Source organism: Eschrichtius robustus, chromosome 7, assembly GCF_028021215.1.
Source record: "Eschrichtius robustus isolate mEscRob2 chromosome 7, mEscRob2.pri, whole genome shotgun sequence".
NCBI lineage: Eukaryota > Metazoa > Chordata > Mammalia > Artiodactyla > Eschrichtiidae > Eschrichtius > Eschrichtius robustus.
The window spans coordinates 113,387,178-113,410,613 of record NC_090830.1 but is presented as its reverse complement, the minus strand read 5'-3'; the positions used below and the strand labels follow the sequence as shown (position 1 = coordinate 113,410,613).

General features: G+C 43.5%; 2 protein-coding genes across 6 annotated transcripts in view; one reads left to right on the top strand and one right to left on the bottom strand.

Moving 5' to 3' along the window:
* The window catches only part of NT5C2 (5'-nucleotidase, cytosolic II), a 106,337-nt gene extending 95,053 nt beyond the window's left edge, over positions 1–11,284 (top strand). For all 4 annotated transcript variants that reach the window (XM_068548484.1, XM_068548485.1, XM_068548486.1 and 1 more), the window contains 11 exons: positions 499–592; positions 1,245–1,298; positions 3,279–3,362; positions 4,392–4,433; positions 5,899–6,006; positions 6,285–6,351; positions 7,058–7,228; positions 8,650–8,701; positions 8,818–8,878; positions 9,027–9,203; positions 9,812–11,284. In XM_068548484.1, the coding sequence (XP_068404585.1) occupies positions 499–592; positions 1,245–1,298; positions 3,279–3,362; positions 4,392–4,433; positions 5,899–6,006; positions 6,285–6,351; positions 7,058–7,228; positions 8,650–8,701; positions 8,818–8,878; positions 9,027–9,203; positions 9,812–10,051 (1,150 nt within the window). In that variant the 3' untranslated portion in view covers positions 10,052–11,284. The remainder of the gene's footprint in view (positions 1–498; positions 593–1,244; positions 1,299–3,278; positions 3,363–4,391; positions 4,434–5,898; positions 6,007–6,284; positions 6,352–7,057; positions 7,229–8,649; positions 8,702–8,817; positions 8,879–9,026; positions 9,204–9,811) is intronic.
* A 10,956-nt stretch (positions 11,285–22,240) lies between these two features.
* The window catches only part of CNNM2 (cyclin and CBS domain divalent metal cation transport mediator 2), a 139,641-nt gene continuing 138,445 nt past the window's right edge, over positions 22,241–23,436 (bottom strand). For both annotated transcript variants that reach the window (XM_068548480.1, XM_068548481.1), the window contains one exon: positions 22,241–23,161. In XM_068548480.1, the coding sequence (XP_068404581.1) occupies positions 22,952–23,161 (210 nt within the window). In that variant the 3' untranslated portion in view covers positions 22,241–22,951. The remainder of the gene's footprint in view (positions 23,162–23,436) is intronic.

The window sequence follows — 23,436 nt, the reverse complement described above, 5'->3', positions numbered from 1 at the left end:
TAAGTTCAGCCGTATGTGCCAGAGTTTGCAAATTTGTCCTCTTTAGGCCTTATCCACTTCAAGGCACTAAATTTGGTGGAGCACTAAGTCACTAAGATAAACAGAAAATAGACAACAATACCTTAGTACCTAGAGACAATGTCAGAAAAGTGAGGGTGGAGAGAACCTAAATTACCAATTTTAAATGTTTCTTTGATGGGAACCTGTTTCTTAAAAGTGATAAAGGACCTGATATTTTTGGAACTGGCCTTTTAGCTTCCATTCAGTTATATTCTTCTACCACTTTGTATCTGTTCACAGTTATTGTATTCCATTGAACACTGCAGTCACCTCTGGTGGTCAGAATGGGTTTTCATTAGGGAGTAATTATTTTCCAAATTAGCCACACGGCCTTTATTATGTGACAATGGAACCTTTGGGTCCCCTGGGCAATGTTTGATATTCATTTTATTTACCCTCTTTTGGATTCCCTGTCATGTTCTTTTTATCTTTCTGTAGCTGTGAAACAGGATTTAAAGATGGGGACCTCTTCATGTCTTACCGGAGTATGTTCCAGGATGTAAGAGATGCAGTTGACTGGGTTCATTACAAGGTACCTAGGAGCTGCTTCTTCACCTGCTCACTGCCTGGCATGTGTTTTTTATGGTCTGACATTAACTTTCCAAGTGCAAATAGAGCAGAATTGTTCATCTGTTAAAAACAAGGGGCGGGGGGGGGGGGGATTTGCCTCTGGTGATAGCTGTCTAGAATACTTCTGTCCTTGTCTTTGGCTGTCCTGCTTACAGGGGTAATGCCGGTCTTTCCTCAGTGGTGGTGCTTGGCTTCTAGATCTTATTTCAGTTTGCATTTCCCAAACTTACTGGAAGAGATTTTAGCATTAGGATTATACTTACCATATCCTTTCAGAATGATCATGGTCCATTTGTTTTTTCCAAATACCTCCCACTTGGCCAGTAACATTAACTAAGTAATATTATGTTTACATTTATTATAAATTGTGCTGAATAAAATATGAAATGCCTTTTGATTTCTAGTTTAAAATAAAAATAGTTTTATATTTTAAATACATTTTGGAGGTGGAGTTGCAGCACATCACATCTGCCACTTTATCCTGGCCTTGTTTAGTTTATCTGCTTTTCTGGAAATAGTTAAGAAATGCATTTAGGCTGACAGTAGTCACAGTTTTTATAATAAACTTAAAAACTGATTTTGTTCTCTTCTTGCTTCCTTTTTTCTTTCTCTAGGGTTCCCTTAAGGAAAAGACAGTTGAAAATCTTGAGAAGTATGTAGTCAAAGATGTAAGTAATAAAGGGAAAAATAGATCTGCATGATAGCTTCCTTTACCTATTAGGGAAATTAATAACAAGCTTATTTATAATGAAATGGACAAGAGAAGATATTTCTCTGTCGTGGCAGTTTAACACACTCCGAGTATAATCACCAAGAGTTTTCAGCCGGAGCATGGGTTTTAGTTTTTCTTGTTTGTTATTAGGCAAGAAGACCCAGTATTTCATTTGCCCTTTTAGCTCTAATTACAATAACAGCAGCTAGAGTGGCTACTTTGCGAACCTCACTGTGCTAAGTGATTACATTCGTTATCCCATTTAATCTTCCATATAACTGTGAGTTAGTTACTGTTACCTCTGCTTTATAGATGAAGAAACTGGGGACTTAAATAACTTGCCCAAGTTCGTACAGTTAATAAGTAGTAAAGTCACACCTAAATGTATCCTGAATCATAACCACAGTGCTAGATCATCTAAAAAATGTACATATGTGTGACTGTTATTTAAATTGTCTTTAACCTATCAACAAGGAATAATGAGGAAAGCTTTAAAATACTTCAAAAGACATTAGTGGAAAACCTAATAAAATATTTAAATATCTGTAGTTTAGTTAAAAGCATTGTGCCAATGTTAATTTCTTAGTTTTGATCATTATACTGGGGTTAAGATGTTAATATTGAGGGAAGCTGGATAAAGAATATATAGAAACCCTCTGTACTATTTTCACAACTTTTCTGTAAGTCTGAAATTATTTCAAAATAAAAAGTACACACAGACACACACAGCACTGAGATGAGATACTTCTTACTTTTCTTACAGAGTAAAAGTAGAATGCAATTATTTTCTCAAAGTTCTTTGGTAAAGATTTCTTATTGTTTTCATTCTTTGTACCTCCTATTTCCCGTCCACTCCCACTCCCATGATTGTTGTTTCAAGAAAGAACACTGAGGGGTTCAGGAGGATTTAAGTGAAGGAAGCTATTTACTGTGAGAGAAGGAAAGGCTGTTTTTCTTTCTGGTCACATCAGGAGTTAGAATTTCCTCATGTATCTGCAGGTGGGTCTGGACATTTCTAGGTTGCATCATGACACATCATGTCATTTCTGCAAGGTATTTCATAAAATAAAAGTATACACAGTGAAGCCATATCTAATACTCTCCATAGAGTATTTAGCTGATGATGTTTAAAAATCAGCTTATCCTCATCTCTAACACACTTAATTCACTTACTTTTAGAGATTACAAGGTAATTTAAACTCTTTCCTGAGGCAGACATAATGAGGAAGTTAGAGATATGTTTTTAATAGGCATATAATCATTTATATATTTTATATATAAATCTATTATATATACACCATGTATACACTACATATATGATACTTAATTCATGCAGTTACAATGTGGTCTTCTAAATGCAAAATTCTGAAACCAACCAACCAACCAACCAACCAACCATCCCTCCCTTAAAGGGCATCCCCTATTCCTGTTTCAGTGGACAAAAGTCCAGTGTCTAACTACTCCACAGTGTAAATGAATATATACAGATGGTCCCCAACTTAAGATTTTTTGACTTTACGATGTTGTGAAAGCAATACACATTCAGTAGAAACTGTATGTGGAATTTTGAATTTTGATCTTTTCCCAGGCTAGTGATACGCCCTACGATACTCTCGTGATGCTGGGCAGCAGCAGTGAGCTACAGCTCCCAGTCAGCCGTGCAATCACGGGGGTAGACAACTGATAACATCCATTCTACTTTTCACTTTCAGTACAGTATTCAATAAATTACATGAGATATTCAACCACTTTATTATAAAATAGGCTTTGTGTTCGATGATTTTGCCCAACTGTAGGCCAGTGTTTGTTCTCAGCACGTTTAAGGTAGGCTTGGCTAGCTGTCATGTTTGGTGTATTATCGGGACATAACCCCAACATAAGTGGAGGAATATCTGTGTGTTTTAGTGTTTCACTCATCATCATAATTATATTTCAGGGAAAACTGCCTTTGCTTCTAAGCCGGATGAATGAAGTAGGGAAAGTATTTCTTGCCACCAACAGTGACTATAAATACACAGATGTAAGTGCTTAATATTCATATTTGTTTATTTATACAAAGGAATTATTTAGGACTGAAGAACTGTGACTATAATGAGGAAGATAGTTTATTAAGTGAGGGTATTTCATTGCCATTTCATTTTGAAAGCAGAATGAAAAAAGCAAAAATATATAGCATACATCAGAGTGGTTCTCAAATTTTTCTAAATATTTCTTTTGACTATTTTCCCTGATTACAATTGGCTACTTGAAGGTTTTCTCTTTGGGGTTATTTAAAACATTTGTGCTGATTAAAATGTCTTCGTTGTCTCTTTGTGCTTCATTTCTAAAACTTCAGAAGTTACACCCTTTATTATTGCACATGTGTACATATGTGCCCTCCCTGCTGTTGGGGAGCCAGACAGAAATAGATGGTGCTAAGATGTTTTGACTCTTAGCCATCAAAATTTACTACCTCTTAAACTTAAAAAAAAATTTTGCCATGATTAAAGCATGTAGAAAAGATGATTTAACTCCTTATCATGTTACTTTTGCTAAGACAGTTACAAGTTCCCAGTACTAGCCAGAAGCTCAGCACTCCCCAATCCTCTTTATGTAAAATGTTGATTTTGAAATTTGGTGATTTGAAGTAAGCAAGTAAGTTGGCTTGGTTGGTCTAGGAACAGTAGTAAGAGGGCCAAGGTATATTCTTTCCATGTGAGTCATTAGTTATCTCTACACCCTTATCTCAGATACCCCTTACCTCCAAATATGTGTTCCAGTCCACTAGGAGAACTGGATAGGAATATATGGATGTGAATCTGTACAAAAAAAATCTAGAAGTCTGTGTTCTACTGAGAATGTCAGAAGCTTGCATTCGTTTGCTATGATGAAGCATTCATTTCTGGCTTCCACTGCCATGATTTCGTAAACTTTAGAGGAAACAAGAATGTGATGAATCTTGTATTGAAAAAGACATGTCTTATAAAAAGCTTGTGTGTGATTTATTTAGGTGTCATATATCTCTTGCAGAAGTAGTATATGGACCTTATGTTGGATTTTTTTTTTCCAGAAAATTATGACTTACCTGTTTGATTTCCCACATGGCCCCAAGGTACTCTATGTAACTTAATAGACTGTTGCTTTAGTAACAATGAATGCATCTAATATCCTGGAATGTTGAGGGTAAGGAATTGGTCAGGAGCCATCCAGAAATCTTCATTAATATTAGAAGTAATGTCGGGCTTCCCTGGTGATGCAGTGGTTAAGAATCCGCCTGCCAATGCAGGGGACACGGGTTCGAGCCCTGGTCCGGGAAGATCCCACATGCCACGGAGCAGCTAAGCCCATGCGCCACAGCTACTGGGCCTGCGCTCTAGAGCCCGTGCGCCACAACTACTGAAGCCCGCGCGCCTAGAGCCCATGCTCCGCAACAAGAGAAGCCACGGCAATGAGAAGCCCGTGCACCACAGCAAAGAGTAGCCCCCTCTTCCTGCAACTAGAGAAAGCCTGTGCACAGCAACGAAGACCCAGTGCAGCCAAAAATAAATAAATATTAAAAAAAAAAAAAAAGTAATGCCAGGAGCTACTGTAATTTAAAGTTGCTAGCAGTTTGAAAACTTGGTAGACAGAAATAAAAGAGATTCATGTGGTATTTAGTAGGATGGGATCAGAATAATTTTTATGCCCAAGAAATTCTATACAGAATTGTTACATTTGTGTGGCAAATAAAGGAATTTTCAGGTTGAAGAAGATAATGTAATTAAAAGAAAGAGAGAAAATGTATATATTCTTGCAAACGTCTAGATTCTGCTGTTAGTTAATGCTGAGTTCTGTGCCAAAAGAACAGCTAACCTTGATACTTAGCAGAGAAGTCTTCATTCCTGTAGTATGGCCACATTTAGATTTAAGGAATACTCATTGCAATTTAGTCACTAGGCTTCTTTGAATAAATGTCATAAATAACTGTTTTGAGATCACCTAAAAACAGAGTAATGGCAGTGCTCTTTGGCTTGACCTTAAAAGGTTAATGCCATGGTTCCAGTTCAGGATGGAAGTAATGTTAAGGGGCATACCTTCTACATTAGTGCTGATTAGCCTGCCATGTAAGCCAAAGACCAGCGTGCACCTGAAACCATCATTCTGAGAACATAACCGATGAAATCTGCTAATAATAGTTCCACGTCAGTTGTATACTTCAGTTCTGATGCTAATCTGCCTCTTTCTTAACCTGTCTCTTACATATTTGTTTTGCAACTCTCCTTAGCCCCTTTGAGCCTCTTATAGCCCATTTTTAGAGTGTGAGCACACTTTCTTTCATACATTATATTGCTTGAAATAAATTAATACGTAGGTGAAACGATTTAAAATATAGAGGTTAGAGTCATTATTTATATTTTTACTTTGCCTGCTTCCAAAAGGATGTGGCTTATAATAAGCCACAATATGTTTTTAATAAAATAGTGGGATTTTCTGGTTATACTTAGTATTTCTACATTCCTTTCATCTGATTGAGATGAAACATGAGTGCTTTAAGGTTAGGAGTGATGTTTCGGCTTTTGCTGTTTCTCCCTTATCAGCCTGGGAGCTCCCACCGACCATGGCAGTCCTACTTTGACCTGATCTTGGTGGACGCACGGAAACCACTCTTTTTTGGAGAAGGCACAGTACTGCGTCAGGTGGATACTGTAAGTTGAGAGGAAGGTCTATCTGCGAGCAATTACCCTTCGTGTTCCTCCTTTCCCCCACTCCTACTCCCCCTAAGGAAACAGGTATTTTTAACTTATTAGCCATATCTCTCTTTTGAAGTTAATCTAAGAGTTTGGTCTTAATCGATATAGCAGAATAATTCAAATGAATATAATTCAAAAGTGACATTCATTTGGCTGCCTAGCCAAGTAGCATTTTGGGTGGAGATTGTGATAGAAGGATAAAGCATTACAAAGTCCATATTCTTTTCTCACAGAAAACTGGCAAGCTGAAGATTGGTACCTACACGGGCCCCTTACAGCATGGCATTGTCTACTCTGGGGGTGAGTCACAGACTTCCCTTTATTTAGTGTAAGTCTTTGCTCAGGCCTCATGTGAAAACTTTGGTGTCCTCCTGGCACAGTGCCACATATACTCTTTAGAATTCTAAAGATATCGTCTCCTGATGGTAAACACTTCAATCACCTACTAATACAATAGGAGTCGGGGAGAAAGGTTTTGAGAAGTGGTCAGTATGTCCTAGTGAACCTTTGATTTTCACTAAAAGGATCAGTTTTTTCCAATCCTCCTTTTGCCTATTTGAGGCATTTTCTCAGTGTCTGGAATCATGTCGGGTGGTTCCCAAGGGGTCCTCTAGGGGTTTTTAGGAGCCCCTGTGGACACAGATGTGTATTTTGTTGGAACGAGAAGCAGTGGAACGAAGCCAACCTAATGGCAGATCTGTGATGAGAAATGGCAGTGGTAATGTTCCCTAAAGCTGAGACGTGTAGTTTTGTTGCTCTTGGGTTTGGTGATCAAGAGCTCTGGTGAGCATAGTGGAGCTAAAGGCGTTGTCTTAGAGGCACTAAAAAGGTTGATGAAAAAAGACAATGGTGAGTCTTTGTCTTTAAGAAAGGTGCGCCTTTTAGTGTGTTCCTCACATAGTTAAAAGAATAAATTAATCTGTATTTAATGGTTATGGTACTCGGAACGCTGGTTTTTAATATGGAGACATTTATTGTTTTCTCATTGTTTGTTCCATTGTTTCAGGTTCATCTGATACAATCTGTGATCTGTTGGGAGCCAAGGGCAAAGACATTTTATATATTGGAGATCACATTTTTGGGGACATTTTGAAATCAAAGAAACGGCAAGGGTGGCGAACTTTTTTGGTGATTCCTGAACTTGCACAGGAGCTGCATGTCTGGACTGATAAGAGTTGTAAGGAGCCATTATTCTTACTTTATAAATCTTTGACATAGCTAGTTTATATCAGAATGGCCAGCTATGAATCAGTCCTCTTTGATGAACCATTACTTTGTATGCAGGGGGTCAGAGGTGGTCAAAAGATGGGGCCTTATATTTGGATACCTCCTTCTCCTATAGCCAGATATTTCACAGAAGTCCAGAATTTTGAGAGGTTATCTTGTTCAGCCTTCTTCTTGAATCCCTTTAAAGTTTAGAATATTACTGGTCTGAGTTATGTTACAGTAGCAACGGAAAGTGGACGCTGCTTACCTCTGCAGTCCCTTATTTGTTCAGCCATGCCTGCTCGTTCCAGTCTCTCTGCTACCAGCTCATAGCTGTGATTCTGGGGCATTGATGGCTCTGAGTGCTGATCACCTGGTATTTTTTTTATTTGCTCTTCTGAGAAGTAGAGAATGAGGCATTCTCTGAACTGAGCTATACTCTGCACTGAATTGAGCTTTGACCCTAGTTATGTAAAGAGGTTTGACACACACAAGTTCTCCAGCCAGTCCTAGCTAGCATCGCTCACAGTGTGGCGGAAGGTCCTGCCGCAGGTAGTGACCCTGGCTCCACCACTTACTATCTTCAGCCCTCAGGCAGGTTACTGAAACACCCTGTGCCTTAGTACCTCAAATGTGAAAATGAGGGTAACACCTACTCTCATAAAGCTGCTGAGACTTATCTGAGGCAATGCCTGCATAAAGGTGATAGAAGTAACAACCCTTCTCAACCGAGGCTCCTCATCTGAACCACAGAACAGACAAAAATGATTTGAATGACTCTCGGTTCTCCCAAAGATGGTAGATAAAGATTTGTTGTATACATTGGACACATCATGGCTTGATTCTCGTTGGGGAACCCGGGTTGAGAAAGGCTAGAACACACAGAAGGCATGCAACGTATAGTGGCCGTTGCTATTGTTTGTACTTCTTGGTGGGATTTTCTGGCTAGCCTTTCATCTACATTTTCAACTTTCCACCTATAGAATTTTAGAAATCTAGTTGATTTGGTTCTGTTTTCTGGACTTGTGACTCATTCTTTTATCTAAAGATGGAACTGTTAACACTTGCTTTGCTGACACACCTGAGATGGGGTATGAATTGGCACTTTATAAGCTCAGAATCAGCATCCAGTTAGGAAAGTTGTATGTACTGGGTGGTTTTAAGTAGGAGGAAAGGCAGTTAAAGAGGAAATGCTGGCGTCATCTGCTGCCAGATTCCAAGCAGTGTCAGTGGGTTTTCCCGAAGGTGGTGGAAGGAAGTCATTTTACACACTCACCTATGGCTTTACTTTTCAGTCATATCTGCAACCTTTTACTTTAGTTGTAGCAGCAGTTAAAAACTAGATGCTTTTTGATTTACTTAAAACATTTTCCTTTTTCTTCCAAACTTTAGCACTTTTCGAAGAGCTTCAGAGCTTGGATATTTTCTTGGCTGAACTCTACAAGTAAGTTTCCTAACCCTAAAAATTTCTTCCCTAAAAACCATCTACCTCTTCAGGAGTCACTTAGGTGTAAGAGACTTCCTTTCTGGAGATTTTCACTGGATTTTTCTTGTCTCCAGGCACCTTGACAGCAGCAGCAATGAGCGCCCAGACATTAGCTCCATCCAGAGACGTATTAAGGTATCCAAATGGGATTTGGGAGAAAACTTCGAAAATAAACTTTTAAGTGATTTCTGTATTTCTGATATTATACAGGGGGTGGCACATAGCCAGTGTTCAGTAAATATTTATCGAATAAGCTGAGCCTTAATCTTGTTCTTTGCTTTAGAAAGTAACTCATGACATGGACATGTGCTACGGGATGATGGGAAGCCTGTTTCGCAGTGGCTCCCGGCAGACCCTCTTTGCCAGTCAGGTGATGCGCTATGCTGATCTCTATGCAGCATCTTTCATTAATCTGCTGTATTACCCGTTCAGCTACCTCTTCAGAGCTGCCCACGTCTTGGTGAGTTATATAGCCCTAAGGCTACTATTTGCAGTTAAGATAATGCTGTTAAGGCCAAGATCTGCCACTGGCCATCTGACATGGCACAGGAAAGTTTAGATCATTTCTTTCTAATGTGCAAAGCCCATAGCCAGGTTACATGGTTGCACAAAAAGGAGTTTTTGAGAAAGTATGATCAAGATAGAATGTTACAGAGCTTAACTTTACTTTGAAAACTACTTGGTTTAAAAGTTGTTTGAATGGTGAAGACTTTCCTCTATTATTAGTGCTAAATGAGAGAAGTGTAGTTTTAAATTCCTATATTCTAATACTGATCTATATTTCAAGACTTTTTTGCTGTGAAATAAATAGGAAATAATAATCTCTTCTCTCCCATCTTATCCAGTTTCAGGCTATAGTATACAATGTGGGCACAGTTTTGAGTGGGAGAGAAAAGAGGATAGGCAGCTTTGGGAAGTTCTAGGAAGATACTTCAGTATCTGAATTGGCTCGGCCTCTGGTCCATTATAGGTGCTTCTGTACAGCCATATAACAAAGGCAGAGGGATTAGGATCTGGGAGACAGCTGTTTTGTCCTGCCTGCTTTCTGAACCTCTGACTTTGTTGTAGATGCCTCATGAGTCAACAGTGGAACACACACATGTAGATATCAATGAGATGGAGTCCCCCCTTGCAACCCGGAACCGTACATCAGTGGATTTCAAAGATACCGACTACAAACGGCACCAGTTGACACGGTCGATTAGTGAGATTAAGCCCCCCAACCTCTTCCCACTGGCCCCCCAGGAAATTACACATTGCCATGATGAAGATGATGATGAAGAGGAAGAAGAGGAAGAGGAAGAATGAGGAGGAAAATCAAAACTCTGAGCACCCATTAAACAAGTTCTGGCAGGACTCACAGGAGCAAAGGATGTCCCTGTGGGGGGTCCTAGTGGGGGGTGGGGGGGCTCCATCAAAGGTACATCTGGAAAGTTTCTGAAGACTTTAAAATACTCTAATCATAGGGAGATACTTGTTTTAGTTTTGTGTGTCTGCACTCTTTGCAGATGGTTCAGAATTGTAATGGAGTCTGTACTGGAGGAAAGTAAGGGTAAAGCTGGGCTGAACTGCATGCAGCTGGCTCCATCGTGGCTTGTGACACTGTTTCCTTGTCTTGTTTCATCATCAGTATGTCATAGTGTATCCAGATACACTAAGGGTGGTGAAGGGTCTCAGAGTGGAACAAGGAAGACAACGGGAAGAGGTGATCCAAAAACGTTGTTATGGTACAAATTGTGCTCTTATTCCAAAATCCATCTTTTTCAGTGCATTGCATAAGTATTGTATATTAGTGGAGAAATATATTATTTCCATTATCAAATGTAGTCTTCTGTGAAGGTCAAGGTTCCTTTACAAGCTTTTAAGTGTCCTCAGTGACTCCAGTAAGGCTGCTGTCTGTCAGTGGCTTAGCAGAAGTGTTCTCTACTTGCTGTAGGGCTGGTCTGGAATGGACTGCAGCAATTTCATTTTGAGGCAGAAGTCTTGATCTACTTCTACATGTTTTTGATTGATAGCAGAAATGCTTATTATCCAAAAACATAGCCTTTTTCTCATCTGGGATAAATCTATAGAAAGAATTCAGCTGAAAGAGGACAGAGGAGCAAGCCACCCGAAAAGAAGAGAACCTCCTTCTTATGTTACACCCTAAGGGAGTAAAATTCATTCGTGTGGGCCAGAGAGTGTGGCTCATGCCACCCCATTCCAGCCTTCGGTATCCTCTTGCTGTATTTCAAATTCAAGCATAAGAGGGCTTTGTAAGCCAGACCCTTTACAAAAACAGAGGGCACAATCAACGTGGATAAATTCACTTCAGAATCGCACGTGAAATCTCTTCTTGTTCAGAACAAGAATGGATCATCACTGTGTACCTTAAGGTACTACAACTGCCTCACCAGAACAGTGAAAGTTGTGGCAACATTTTTCACAGTGGTGTAGACGCTTACTTTAACCTTCATATGTCTCTTCCATTCTTACTGTCATTTGTCAACACGGGAGGGTAGATTAGCTGCTCTAGAATTCAATAAAGTATAGTATTTCTAATACTGACTTTGACCCCTTCCTGTAGCACAACTATAGTAACTGCTGGTCTTCAAGTGGGTTTAGGTTTTTTGTTTTGTTTTTTTTTTTTTTTTAAATTAATTAATTATTTGTTTTTGGCTGTGTTGGGTATCTGTTGCAGCACGCGAGCTTTCTGTAGTTGCAGCAAGCGGGGGGCTACTCTTCGTTGCAGCGCACAGGCCTCTCACTGAGGTGGCTTCTCTTGTTGCGGAGCACAGGCTCTAGGCGAGCGGGCTCTAGAGCACAGGCTCACTAGTTGTGGCTCACGGGCTTAGTTGCTCCACGGCATGTGGGATCTTCCCGGACCAGGGCTTGAACCCGTGACCCCTGCATTGGCAGGCGGATTCTTAACCTCTGCGCCACCAGGGAAGGCCGTGGGCTCAGGTTTGACTTAGTGATATCAATTTGACTTTCTCTTAAAGGAAATATAGTCTAGCATGATTAATGGCTAAATTTATAGCACTTAAATAGGCCTCAGTTTTTTTCATGGAAAGTTTTTTGGTACAGGACTACGAGGTGAGGCTTTTTTTTTTTCCTTTTTTAAAAATCATTTTATAGGTAGGGAACACAGCTCAGTAACTTAGCCAAGGCCATATTACGTCACCACTTTCAATGTGTAGGGCTTTACACTGTCACAACATTCTGTTACCTGTTTGTTAGGAATTTATGCTACTTTTAAAGTATTAGGTTAGAAATGCTATTGCAGGGACTTCCCTGGTGGTGCAGTGGTTAAGAACCCGCCTGCCAGTGCACGGGTCATGGGTTTGATCCCTGGTCCGGGAAGATCCCGCATGCCACGGAGCAACTAAGCTCATGGGCCACAACTACTGCGCCCGCGCTTGCCTAGAGCCCGTGCTCTGCAACAAGAGAAGCCACTGCAACGAGAAGCCCGCACACCACAACGAAGAGTAGCCCCTACTCGACGCAACTAGAGAAAGCCCACGTGCAGCAACAAAGACGCAACGCAGCCAAAATAAATAAATAAATAAAATAAAATAGGCAAAGTATATAAATAGAAAAAAAAAAATGCTATCGCAGATAGCAACTAGATACTGCTGTTTTAAATTTTCACAAATATGTTTGTGATCACCCCAGCTATTAATTATTCTCATTCAAGATGGAGATGCTGCCCAGTTTGACGCTGTCTTCAATATTCCCAAAGCCAAATAATATCTGACTGACTTATTACAACTACATGGCTAACTTAATAGTACCTTTAAATATCTCCCCTGTTAGAGCAAGGCCCAACATGATCACGTTGCTTTAATCTACCACCCCTTTTGTTTTGTTTTATTCACATAAGATCTTATCTAAGAGTTTCTTTGCAACTAGATGAGTCTCTGGTAGTGGGTCCAAAGATTGAGAAGTGAAAAGCACACACCTGGAATAAGAATTCCACTACTGGTTACAGCTTTCTTCAGGACCACCAAAATATATTTTAAAGAGCTAGGATTCCATAAGAGTCTAAGGCCCAGAGCAGAGCTTTTGCTTCTCTGCATATTATTCCTGTTAGAAGAGTGCTGGGAAGTAAGTGGTCCATGGGCAGGGACTCAGAGCAGCTGTAACTGGACTTGTTAAAACATGAATATGAGTTTCTCTCTGTTGCTAATGATTAAGGAAGCGAAACATAAAATTATAATTTTCCGTTAAAAAAAAAAACAAAACCCTAAGGTGTTTAGACTGAGAGGAAGCTCTCCCAACTCTTTTCAGAACTTCCTTCCTGGGTATTTGGAAAACACCACTTAGTTTCAGACTTTGTGAGGCCCCCGGCACCCTAGTATATCCAGCAGCGGTCAGAGGCACAGCAGACCACAGCCCAGCCTCTGCAAGAGGCCTTGTCCTGTGCATTCATCTCTACAGAGGTGGTCAGGTAAAGCTCAGATGGTGTATTTTTAGAAAAGTTACTTAAAGCCAAGAAAGTTTAGTGTTCTGTTCAGACCTTAAATTTCCTACCATAAGCTCTGTTGAGACCTAAAATAAGAAAACAAGCCCTTCAAGATACCCTTTCTAAGATGCTTTTAGGAAAAGTGGGTCTTAACAGAAAAACTTAGAGCTACAAATCCTTTAGACATGTTAGTATTGTTTTTAAGCAACCACTTTAAAAAGCCACTTGCAGTGACATGTCAGATTTAAAAGTACTTTGTCCATGTTTAGATATTCCTAAATCAGATTTATTTATTTAAGAAATATTTTGTCAGCAACTTTAAAGCCCTGCAGTTTTTCCAAGGCTGCCAGAGCATTTAAAAATACTCTGCTTATTCACCACAAATAGCCTGAGACAAACAACTGCATATCTAAGTCTGCATTAAGAGTAGGAGCCTTGTCCACATTCCATGTTATGGAAACTATTTAACCTTTCTTTGATGGTGGGAAAAATGGTAACTATGATCCAGCTATTGCCATACACTTAATCCCAGATCCTCAGTTCAGTAGTTTATGTCTCAATACTTAGGTTTCTCATGACATTCTTTCTTGGTGACTAGAGCATAGAGCTATTCTTAAAGTTTTTCCTCAAATGGAACAATTTCAAATGATACACAGCTTTGGGAGGCCCTGAGAATGAAATCTAGACCATGGAGCTACCTGAGCAGCCTTGAAAAAAAGACCGGTGCACAGCCACCAGAGAGCAGGGAGGACGTGCACGTGCACAGCAGCCGGGACGCAGAGCCGGTGACTTCCAGGAATCCACGTCGTCCCATCTCACACCTCCACGAACGGAGAAGGGGCACTGCACGCTGTTCTCACAGCTGAGCATGTAGGAATAGCGGAAAGCAAGTCATCTACGGAGAGAATGCATTGGTTTACAGAATGAACGAGGCAGCTTCTCTGTTTAACCTGGCAATCTCAACCATTTCTCCCCTGGCCTCAGACACGGTGTCTTCATCCCAAGTCCACAACTGTCTGACTTGTTCCCACAAAGGTATGCAATAAAAACAATAGTTTAAGTCCCTCTAAAGAGCTTTAACAGAAAAAAGTCCTCCCAACTGAACACACCTCACCTCAAGCTTGTCGACTCTTACGGCAAGTGTAAGTAATCTATTTTCTAATTTAAAATGACAAAAGTTTTTGGTCTGGTCCCTTTATGTTCCTTCCTATAAAATATCTTTGCTCCATTTTATTACTAGAAAAAAGATGGGTTAGACAGATTGGTTCATGAATCAAATTAGGTACAAATATTCACCCAAATGCTCTGCTCTCCCATTGTGCTCTTCCCAAAGCCATGTCTGGCCAGGGCTATAGATGAGGCCTGAAGAGTCCAGGCCAAGATAAACCTCATCATACACACTGGAGCCCAAGCAGCTGAGTGCACGCACAGTCTTCGCATGAAAGACAGCAATAGTCCTTCCAAGTCTCACAAGTTCCTGAGATACTTGGCAAGAGCACTTGTCATGCAAACCTTCCCACCACTGAAAAATGTTTACTAAATGTCCAGTCTTTGAGAGAGGGTTTGTACCAAAGGTAATCTTTAACTTGTGGGTATACATATTTTGAAGCAAGTAACTTCATTTTTGGACCCACTGCCCTCAAGTCAATGATGTAGCAGAATTGTGGCAAGGAAGCTGGCTTCATCTAAAATTCCTGCCATGTGTTGGCCTACTGTTTGGGTGCTTCACAATCACTCATACCCTAGCAGGAAAAGCACTCTGACAAAGAACTCCTGTAACCGATCCCCCCTTGCATCCTTAGGCCTCACAATCATCTACCAGGGGAGACGGCATGCCACCAGAATGTCACAGAGAGGCACTATAACCATTGCTTTGTTCTGGGACTTTTTGAAAGAGCAGAGATGTGAGGACCTCAGGGAAAATGACACAACAATCATACAAAGAAGCCAAACGTTTATTAGCCATCTCATGTAATTCAACTTTTCGGCTTTAATAAGGAATCATCTCTCTATTAAACTGAATTACCTTCAGAAAGTGTGCTTTCAGAAATCAACTCCAGGCTACAAAAAGGTCGTTCAGTTTGTACCAGTCATTTTCTCTACAAGACCGTCTGATCACTATCTGTGTCCTCAGAAGTGCTGAGTCGAGAAGAGGCGCTGGGGAGCATAATCTGTTAGACGGAACAGAAACCCCAGAGCTTTTTATCATGATACAGCTTAGAAATGAACTGACGTGTGGGCAACCCCATGGATGCAAAGGGAAGGCTTAGGCAAATCTCATCTTCACAATAGGAAAAATCACCTTTATTTCCCTTGGAGAGTTTCCTGATTTGAGCTCAGGACTCATCTAGACAAAGTGAGTAAAGCAGGAAAAACTAAGCAAAGCAGCCAACTGAGAGGAGATGTGCTAGAGAGAGAATTCCTTTCCCAGCACTGCTTGCTGCTTTCTGCTCTGCTTCTAACAGGCTCCCAAGAAGATAATACTTCACTGGAATGTAGATCTACCTTGTTCCACTTTCGAGAAATTGGGGGTGATGACTGGGGAGGTGAGAGCACTGGTTAGGTCAGGAAGTGTCTCAGCCAATCTTGTCAGCAGTTCTTCACTAAAATGTCTCCATCCACAGGACTAGTGTAAGTAAAACAGACCGAGAACATCATGGTTAAAACAATATGGTAGGAAAAACAAGGGACCAGTCATCAAGAGGCTCAATGCTCAGAAGAATGTAAAACAGAGACTAAGAGTGGAGGGAAGAAGGATTCCAAAAGAATGTGGTCTAGGAATAGATCACAGAGGGGCCGTGAACCTCGACCGGAAGATCTTCAGAGTCTGGTCACGTGAGTGAGGAGGGTAGAAGGAATAGAAGGGACAATGGAAGAGGATGTGGCTTATTAGGGAACGTGGAGGCCCAGTGAATCCTGAAGAGCATCTGACCATGACTCACCACACTCATGCCCAGTGTTTTTAACTTGAGGGTGGACCATCTGTGCCTGCTGCAACCATTCTCCTAGGCTTCCCATCGCAGAGAAGGATCTGCAGAGCCACTTTCATCTTTAAGAGCCAATTGAGAGGCTTGAATGAGGCCTCTGGTCTTGCCTAGGAAAAAACAGCTTAGAGATTTGCCAGCTGAAGTGTGTGTTGTTAGTGACTTGAGTGGCAAATGTCTGGGGCAGTTTGAGTGGATAGCCCCAGTATCTTTATCTAAAATGAACGGATGGGGGACAGATTACAATCCTTGAAAAAGAGAACACACCCCTGGCATTGGCTGTACCAGGCTGGAAGCTGGAGGCTCAGTTCTAGCACCCGCTTCTCTTTTAACATAAGACTTGGTGGTGTACGTCCAAAGGAAATGCCCTGCTGTGTTGCCATGCCGACCACCAATCCCAGCTTTCCCACCAGGCAGGGGACCGAGGCCAGTGTTGCATAGGTGACAGGGGGAAGAGGGAACACACATTCGCTAGAAGGGTGAACAGAAATCATTTATCTAAACAGAATAATAGAAATGAACAAAAACCTTTTAAAACAATCACAAAATTTACAAATAAATTGATACAAAATAAATAGGAGAGATTGTAAATCTACAACATCATTTGAATTATAAAATGCATTCATTATGACAATCAGCTCATGAAACCTATACATGTCATTTGTGCTTATTTAGGTTTATATACACAGCTCTGGATACTGTGTTCAGAAAACTTCACTGCTACAAAGCATGAAATGTACACTATGATACAGTGAGTAAAGGCTAAGGAGGATGGAAATCAGACTCGAAGCAGGGTCTTATTTGAGGCGCCAAGGCAGCGTTGGCATTGGGCCTCAAAACCAAGAAAAGGCATATTAGAAGCCCAGGTGGGCAGGCAGCTTCCATGGTCCAGAGAGATGGATTCTGCAATCCAAGGTGGGAATTAGAGACCATCACTGTTGTGGGACCAGGCCACCAACCTGGCTTGGGAGTGTGGGAGTGAGGAAGGAGGCTCTGGCCTCACAGCCACGCTGTACCATTACCCAGAGAATAGACCCAGTCACCAGGAAACCACCTCTAAAGTATTTCACGGAGGTACTTGAGAGGCCCTGCCATGAAGTAAAGACCTGCCTCCATCCTCATCTCAAACACTTGCCATCAGGAATAGAGGTGGGCCCAATAAAAGGGGCCGGGACACGAGGACCAACATAAGAGCAGCAACCTGTTTAAGACAAAAGCAAAACCGCTCCTTCTCACCCACTTTAAAAGACAACAGAACCCTAGGCTCCATGGATGAGGGGCTCCAGAACAGATCTCATCTTAGTCGTAGAGGATGTGCTAACAGTAGAGGCATATGTACATAATAAATAATAATATAAAATAAAGCATATACATTTGTGGACTTAAAAGAACTCCAGAAACAAGAAAAGTCAACGGACTGACACACTCCACCTTCACAGTAGACTTTAGACACGGGGAGTAATGAATCAGGAGCGAGGCTGGGGCTCTCTGGGGAACAAGAGTCCTGAGGCCTTACTTTTCTCCCTCTCCCTTCTGCTCTGGGAGCCTGAAACCAGCTGTTTATATCCAAGGGGCCTGGGCCTCCAACAAAAAGGGCAGGCACTCAAGGCCCACCAGGTCCATTTGATAGTTCTCTGCAGGGTGAGTCTGAAGAGGAAGATGGCCCCAAAAGAAATCACTTCTCGAGTGAATCCATGTTGGTCAGATGTGGGCAAATGCTGGAAGATACCCTGCCAAGTGAGGCAAAACAATACTCCCAAGTCATTCTTCCAATTCGTTTATGTTTAATACCCAGTGGGTATTGAAACTTGAAAATGTGTACTCACTCAAGTCTTATAGTATGTGTTGGATCTGTGCACATATAAACCTCGGCATACAAACTCCTAGAACTTTACTCTCTTGCCACTTAGAACCTTTGTTTCCACGTTGCTTCAAGTACAGCCTGATACTTAAAATAATTCTTCTGAGATGACATCAGTGGCTCTAGCCTATACAGTGAGAAAGCTTACTTGAGCCGAGACAACCACAAAGGTCTGAAAAGCAAAGACGGTCCCCAGCCCAAGACAGTGGGAGGAAAGCTGCTCCAAGCTCTGCAGCTGCTGTGAACTGCCATCTTCCTCCTGTTCTTAGGGCTGACCAGGAGCCCTGGCATCTTCAGGCAGGGCAGAAGGAAAAGCAGCATGTAAGCACTCCCTGCAGGAGGGGTGCCCGCACGTGCTGGAGGAGGAAGGCCCACTGCCACAGCCTTGAGCAAGCTTGGTGCGCGTGCCCCGCACATCCGCAAACCGAGGCAAATGAACGTCATCCTAGAATCCTCCGAACTCATCTCTCCTATCAGCCCACGCAAATACAAAAGAAACGTGGAAAGGTAAAAATTTGCAAATGGCCCTGAGGTATAAAAATCCACTGAGTAGGTTGCTCACTGATCCATTTACATGGGAAAAGTTTCTGAATCCCCAGATCACTTCCATATTGAACTCTCTAAATCCCTCCTAATTCTGGGCTAACCTGCAACCCACCAAGATGCCCTTGCTGGACAGAAGCACCACTAGTGCAGAGGCCGGAATAGAACCACACCTGACCCAGGACAAGAGCCTGTGTCCTCAAGGAAGAGAGTGAGCACTGGTGCCTCAGAAGCCTCCACTCCCTGAACTGCCAGCTCAGCCTCGCAGTCTTCAACGCTCTGCAAGAAAAACCGTCTCCGGGATCAAAGCTGAGAGGGGAACAGTTCCTGCTCTCGTGCTAGCAAGGAGCTTGTGTCATGTGACATGCACAAGCCAACCCTCCCTGGTGGCCTCCTGCTTAGAATCCCAGGGAACAAGGTGAGCACCTTCCTGTGCCAGCCCAGGTGAGTCCTCTGCCTGGGCCAGGCCCTGGGGAACACTGGAGGAATCCTGGTCTCCTGGCCCAGGAAAGGCAAAGATGGTCAGATCCCTGGCTGGTTTTTCAGAAGGTGACAGGGTTGGGTTTTGTTTTTGTTTTTGACCAGCCAGGACACAGGTTCAATTGGCCAGGGCCTACTTAGGTCTGCTCCTCAACCTGAGGTAATTTGAGGACAGAAGTTCATGGTCCCTGCTAAGCCCAAATTCCCGTTGCTTCATTTCCTAAGGGAAATGCAATTCTACTTGTATCTAGCACTATTTTCCTAGACTTGGAAAAGCTGGACCTTTAGTTGTATGGTACTGGGGCTAGCACAAGTAAATATATTCACAGTTAATGTTCCATATTAGTGTGAAGTTTTGCATTCAACATTTGCACAAAAGCTCCTTGAAATATTAGAAAATGGCAAGATGCCCTACTCCTCCCACTTGGGGAAGACAACCCTGTCAGCATGGGCACTGAGCTCTCTTCCAGAAGTGAGGTGAGGAAGGAGGGGAAAAAAGAGTTACATGGGGTGCCCTTTCACATTCAAATTATGTCAGAACCAAGGCTTAAGCTAGTTGATTAACATCCCAGTTTCCATGCACAAATCTTAAGGTTCTGTTTTCCTAAGAGTTTAAACATATGATTTTAGACTTGCCTGATGCATGTGAAACAGAGAATTAAAGGGAGGGAACCTCTAAAGCAGTAGGAAGAACATCTCCCTCATTTATGAAGAGAAAGCAGATTGTCCCAGGAACACTTGGATACTAGGAATCCAGTTCCAGGAGGAACCTTCAGGATGCCAGAGTGGCTGCTTAGGAGTAGGAGGAGGCCCTGTCTGGTCCCTCAGAGCCAGGGCTGGCAGCAGGGGCCACTGAAAAGGAGAGCGAGGCCCTGGCCTGACAATGGGGCTCCCACAGAATTCAGGACCCCGGGCCCTGTGTCTGCTCCACAGCCCACTCGCCATCCAACGCTTACGAAGCCCGCAGCCCTAGGAGAGGACGATCCACCAGTAGTGCTGAGGACTGGCCGCTGCACATCAAGATCTCAACTATTTGATGGTCTTTCTCTGCCTTGCTCCCATTTACTTGGTAGACATGAACTGCATAGACCTTCCCCAAATCATTCTCCTGCTGCCCCACAGAAGCCATGAGCCAGCATTTCTCCTTCAACAGCCTAAAGTTAGTTTCTAGAAGGAAAGTGGGGGGCCTGAAAGACGAATCTGTCGCCGCTCAGATATTGAGTGTTACCATCTGAAGGGCCTTGAGCCTTCCCCAAAGCAGATCTAACTGTAGCCAAATGGTAGCCTTCATTCCTTCAGGGACCAGACAGGACTTATTCGGGATTCCCTGTTGTCATAAAACAGTGTGAAAAATCAAAGGTAAAGAGTAGTTTATAGAAAATAAATAAGAACTTGGGAGGCTAAAATTTCGTCCTCCAGGAGCCCTACTGCAAAGCCCCCCTGTGCCAGCTCCTTTATAGAGAGGACTTTTCAAAAAGCCACACACTGAGCAGGTAAGACAGTATGGAAACGTTAACCATTTCTCCCTGAAGTCAAGGAGCCAGCAGCTGGAATCCTCTCAAAAGGGCTTTAGGATTCACAGAGCAGCAGTGGGGCTCCAAAAAAGATCCAGCACAGTAACAGTGATTCCAGAGGCTCCTTCCAGTAGCAAGGCGCCCGGAGACGGACTGCGTGTGGAGAGGCAGATCAAAGCAGATAGGCCAGGGGAAGCTGACGGGCGAAGGTCCAGGAGGCCAGAGGAACCACGCCTTGGCAGCCCGGCTCCGCCAGACCACAGGGACGGCACTGCTGTCCCGGCCCAGAGCGTGGCGTGCTGGTTGGGGCAGAAGCCTCCTGCCCCAGCAAGGCCCGGGTTTCACTCTGTTACAGGGAACTCTCTCTCTCATTTCTGCGCCCCCTACAGATAATCCCAGTTCCCGTGTCATGTCATACTGACGTTGTGCTCAGCTAGACGCATCTTAAGAAAGTGAGACCTTTACGCTTGGATGGGTTTGTTTATAAAAGCAAATGCTCACAGTACAGGGCCCCACGAACGTCAAGCTCCGCGGTGGGAGCACCATCCCACGGTGCTGTGATTTGGGTGCCAGCAGCAGGCCACTCAGCCCCTTGAGGGGGCACCCGGTGACTTCTACCAGGTGAGACCAGTACTTCCCTCACTAAGGGGCACAGCACCTTCTGAGGAAGATGCTCCAGGACCAACATCCCAGGGGAGACACTGCACCAGATGCGCACGTGACACCGGAGCCGCCGAGCTGCTCACCGGGAGGCAAGCCCAGCGTGCTGCTGGTTCTTTCCCAACCGCAGCTCCCACCCGCCAGCGCCCAGCCTGGGGTGCACAGTCCTACCTGGAGGAAGGAGAAGAAACTGCCGCTTAGCCCCAGGGCTTCCCTTCGTGCAGTGAGACCCCGTGGAGAAGATGCTATCTTCTCGCCTAGTGACGGGACGCAGCGAGGACTGACAGGTCTACGTGAAAACTGTGGTCAGGAGGAAGTCATTTCAGTGTACGAATGTTGCCGACAACATGCACATATCCCTTGGGTTAACACTTAAAACACAGATAAGAGAGTTAGGAATTCAGTCACTCAAGAAATGCCCCCTGACATTAATTTCACTACACGTACGAATTTGATAGGAAAACAAGACAGAGACACACGTGAAATGGCCACAACACACATTTGGTTTCTCAATCCCTGTTTGGGGCCAAACTGACCCGGGCTGTACGGGCAGCCTCTCTGGCGTGGGCCACGTCTGAGGCGGGAGACACAGAGGTCCTCAGGCGGGGACACAGCCACTGCCGGGCCCCGCAGGCCCAGGCACAGAGGGGAAGGGGGCAGGTGCCGGCAGTCCCCAGTGTTCCCTCCTTTAGACACGTGGGTCTAGACGTGCCTTCTCGGCAGGGCGCACAGAGCACAGCTGGAAGGTCCGACTCCTTTTCTGACAACGACATACATCCCAGCGGGAAGGGCAGGAGCGTGGACTCCACACCACGAGTTTACTCGAGGGCCCTGTGGAAGATTTCCGTTTGGCACCTGTGTAGCAGCATCTTGGGTTAACGAGCAAGGACGGGGCGGTGGGTGACGGCGCTCTGTAAGCTGGGGCGGAAGAGGCCTGGCTGAGCTGGAGATCCCAGGCTGTGGGAATGTTGGGGTGAAACCACCTCGCCTCTTGCAAAGATAAACCATAGGTTTAAAATTCATTAACATTCATTTTGGTGATAAAAATTCCTTAGAGTGGGAGCAAAATCACATTCCAAGCAAACGTTAAACCTTTCTGAGGGAAAGGGACACCGTTAAACATTAACTTAAAACAACACTGAGCTCAGAGAGGCTGCGGGTCCCTGTGCAGGCTCCACCCCGCAGGGCCAACAGCCTGGGCAGGTCTGTGTCATTCATCCTTGAAGTTCGACAGCGACACCCACTGGGGCACAGAGGAAGGGTGCCCCTCCCTGGGGCGGGGGCCAAGGAAGGCCACTGGAGGGACAAGTCCATCCTTCTAAGGTTACATCATGGGGTCACAGCAGAGTTCAGACAGAACAATTTAAAACTCTGCAAAAGACACTTTTTAAAAACATGATCTCTCGGAAAAAAATAAATCGCAACAATTTTCAACTTCATGCAAATCGAGGGAGGAGGAGAGTGGATAATGATAAAAGGTACAGCCGAAAAAATAAACATGATTCTATTTGGGCGGAAGAAATTCATCTCCATAATCTCGAATGCCACGCCCTGGCTGTCGATTTCACATCTCCAGTTTCCATTCCTGCCCTCCCCGGCCTCCTCTGCTGCTTCCAGGAAGGGGACAAAGTCTTTGGTCTCAGGATGGTGCAGGATGCAGCATGGCACACAAGCGCACACTAATGGGATTCACGGTCGGACGCGGAGGCCGAGGCCGGTGCTCTAGATGGCGCCTTCGCTGTGCAGGCTGTGGTTGGCCTTGCTGTGCGTCACACAGTTCTGTTCGTTGAGCAGGTTGGCTGTCTCGTCTGGCAACCCGTCGTGCAGCTCCGTAAGAGTCAATTCAATTTTAGTGTTTTCACTGTCTGAAGACTGAGGAGTTTTGTCCATCCGGGATGCCATCAAGGCATTTTGGTATTGCTGTCTTGAGATCTGAGGCCAGGAGATGGTACAGAAAACAAACCGAGATCATGTTTATTTTTAGGCTCTCTTGTCTCCACATGGTATTTATTACACCTTACATCCCCTGAAGGGCCCCTAGCAGTTGCTCTAGAAGACCATCCTTGAGTATAAACTGAGCCACTTTTTAAAGTTCAAGTTGATTCTAGTGAACAAGTCACTTTTTGCTGATTTATAAGCCATTTCCAAGTTCTGTCTTGACATTTCACAGAGACTAGAAAATGGCTTCCATCAGCTAAAGCTGGCTC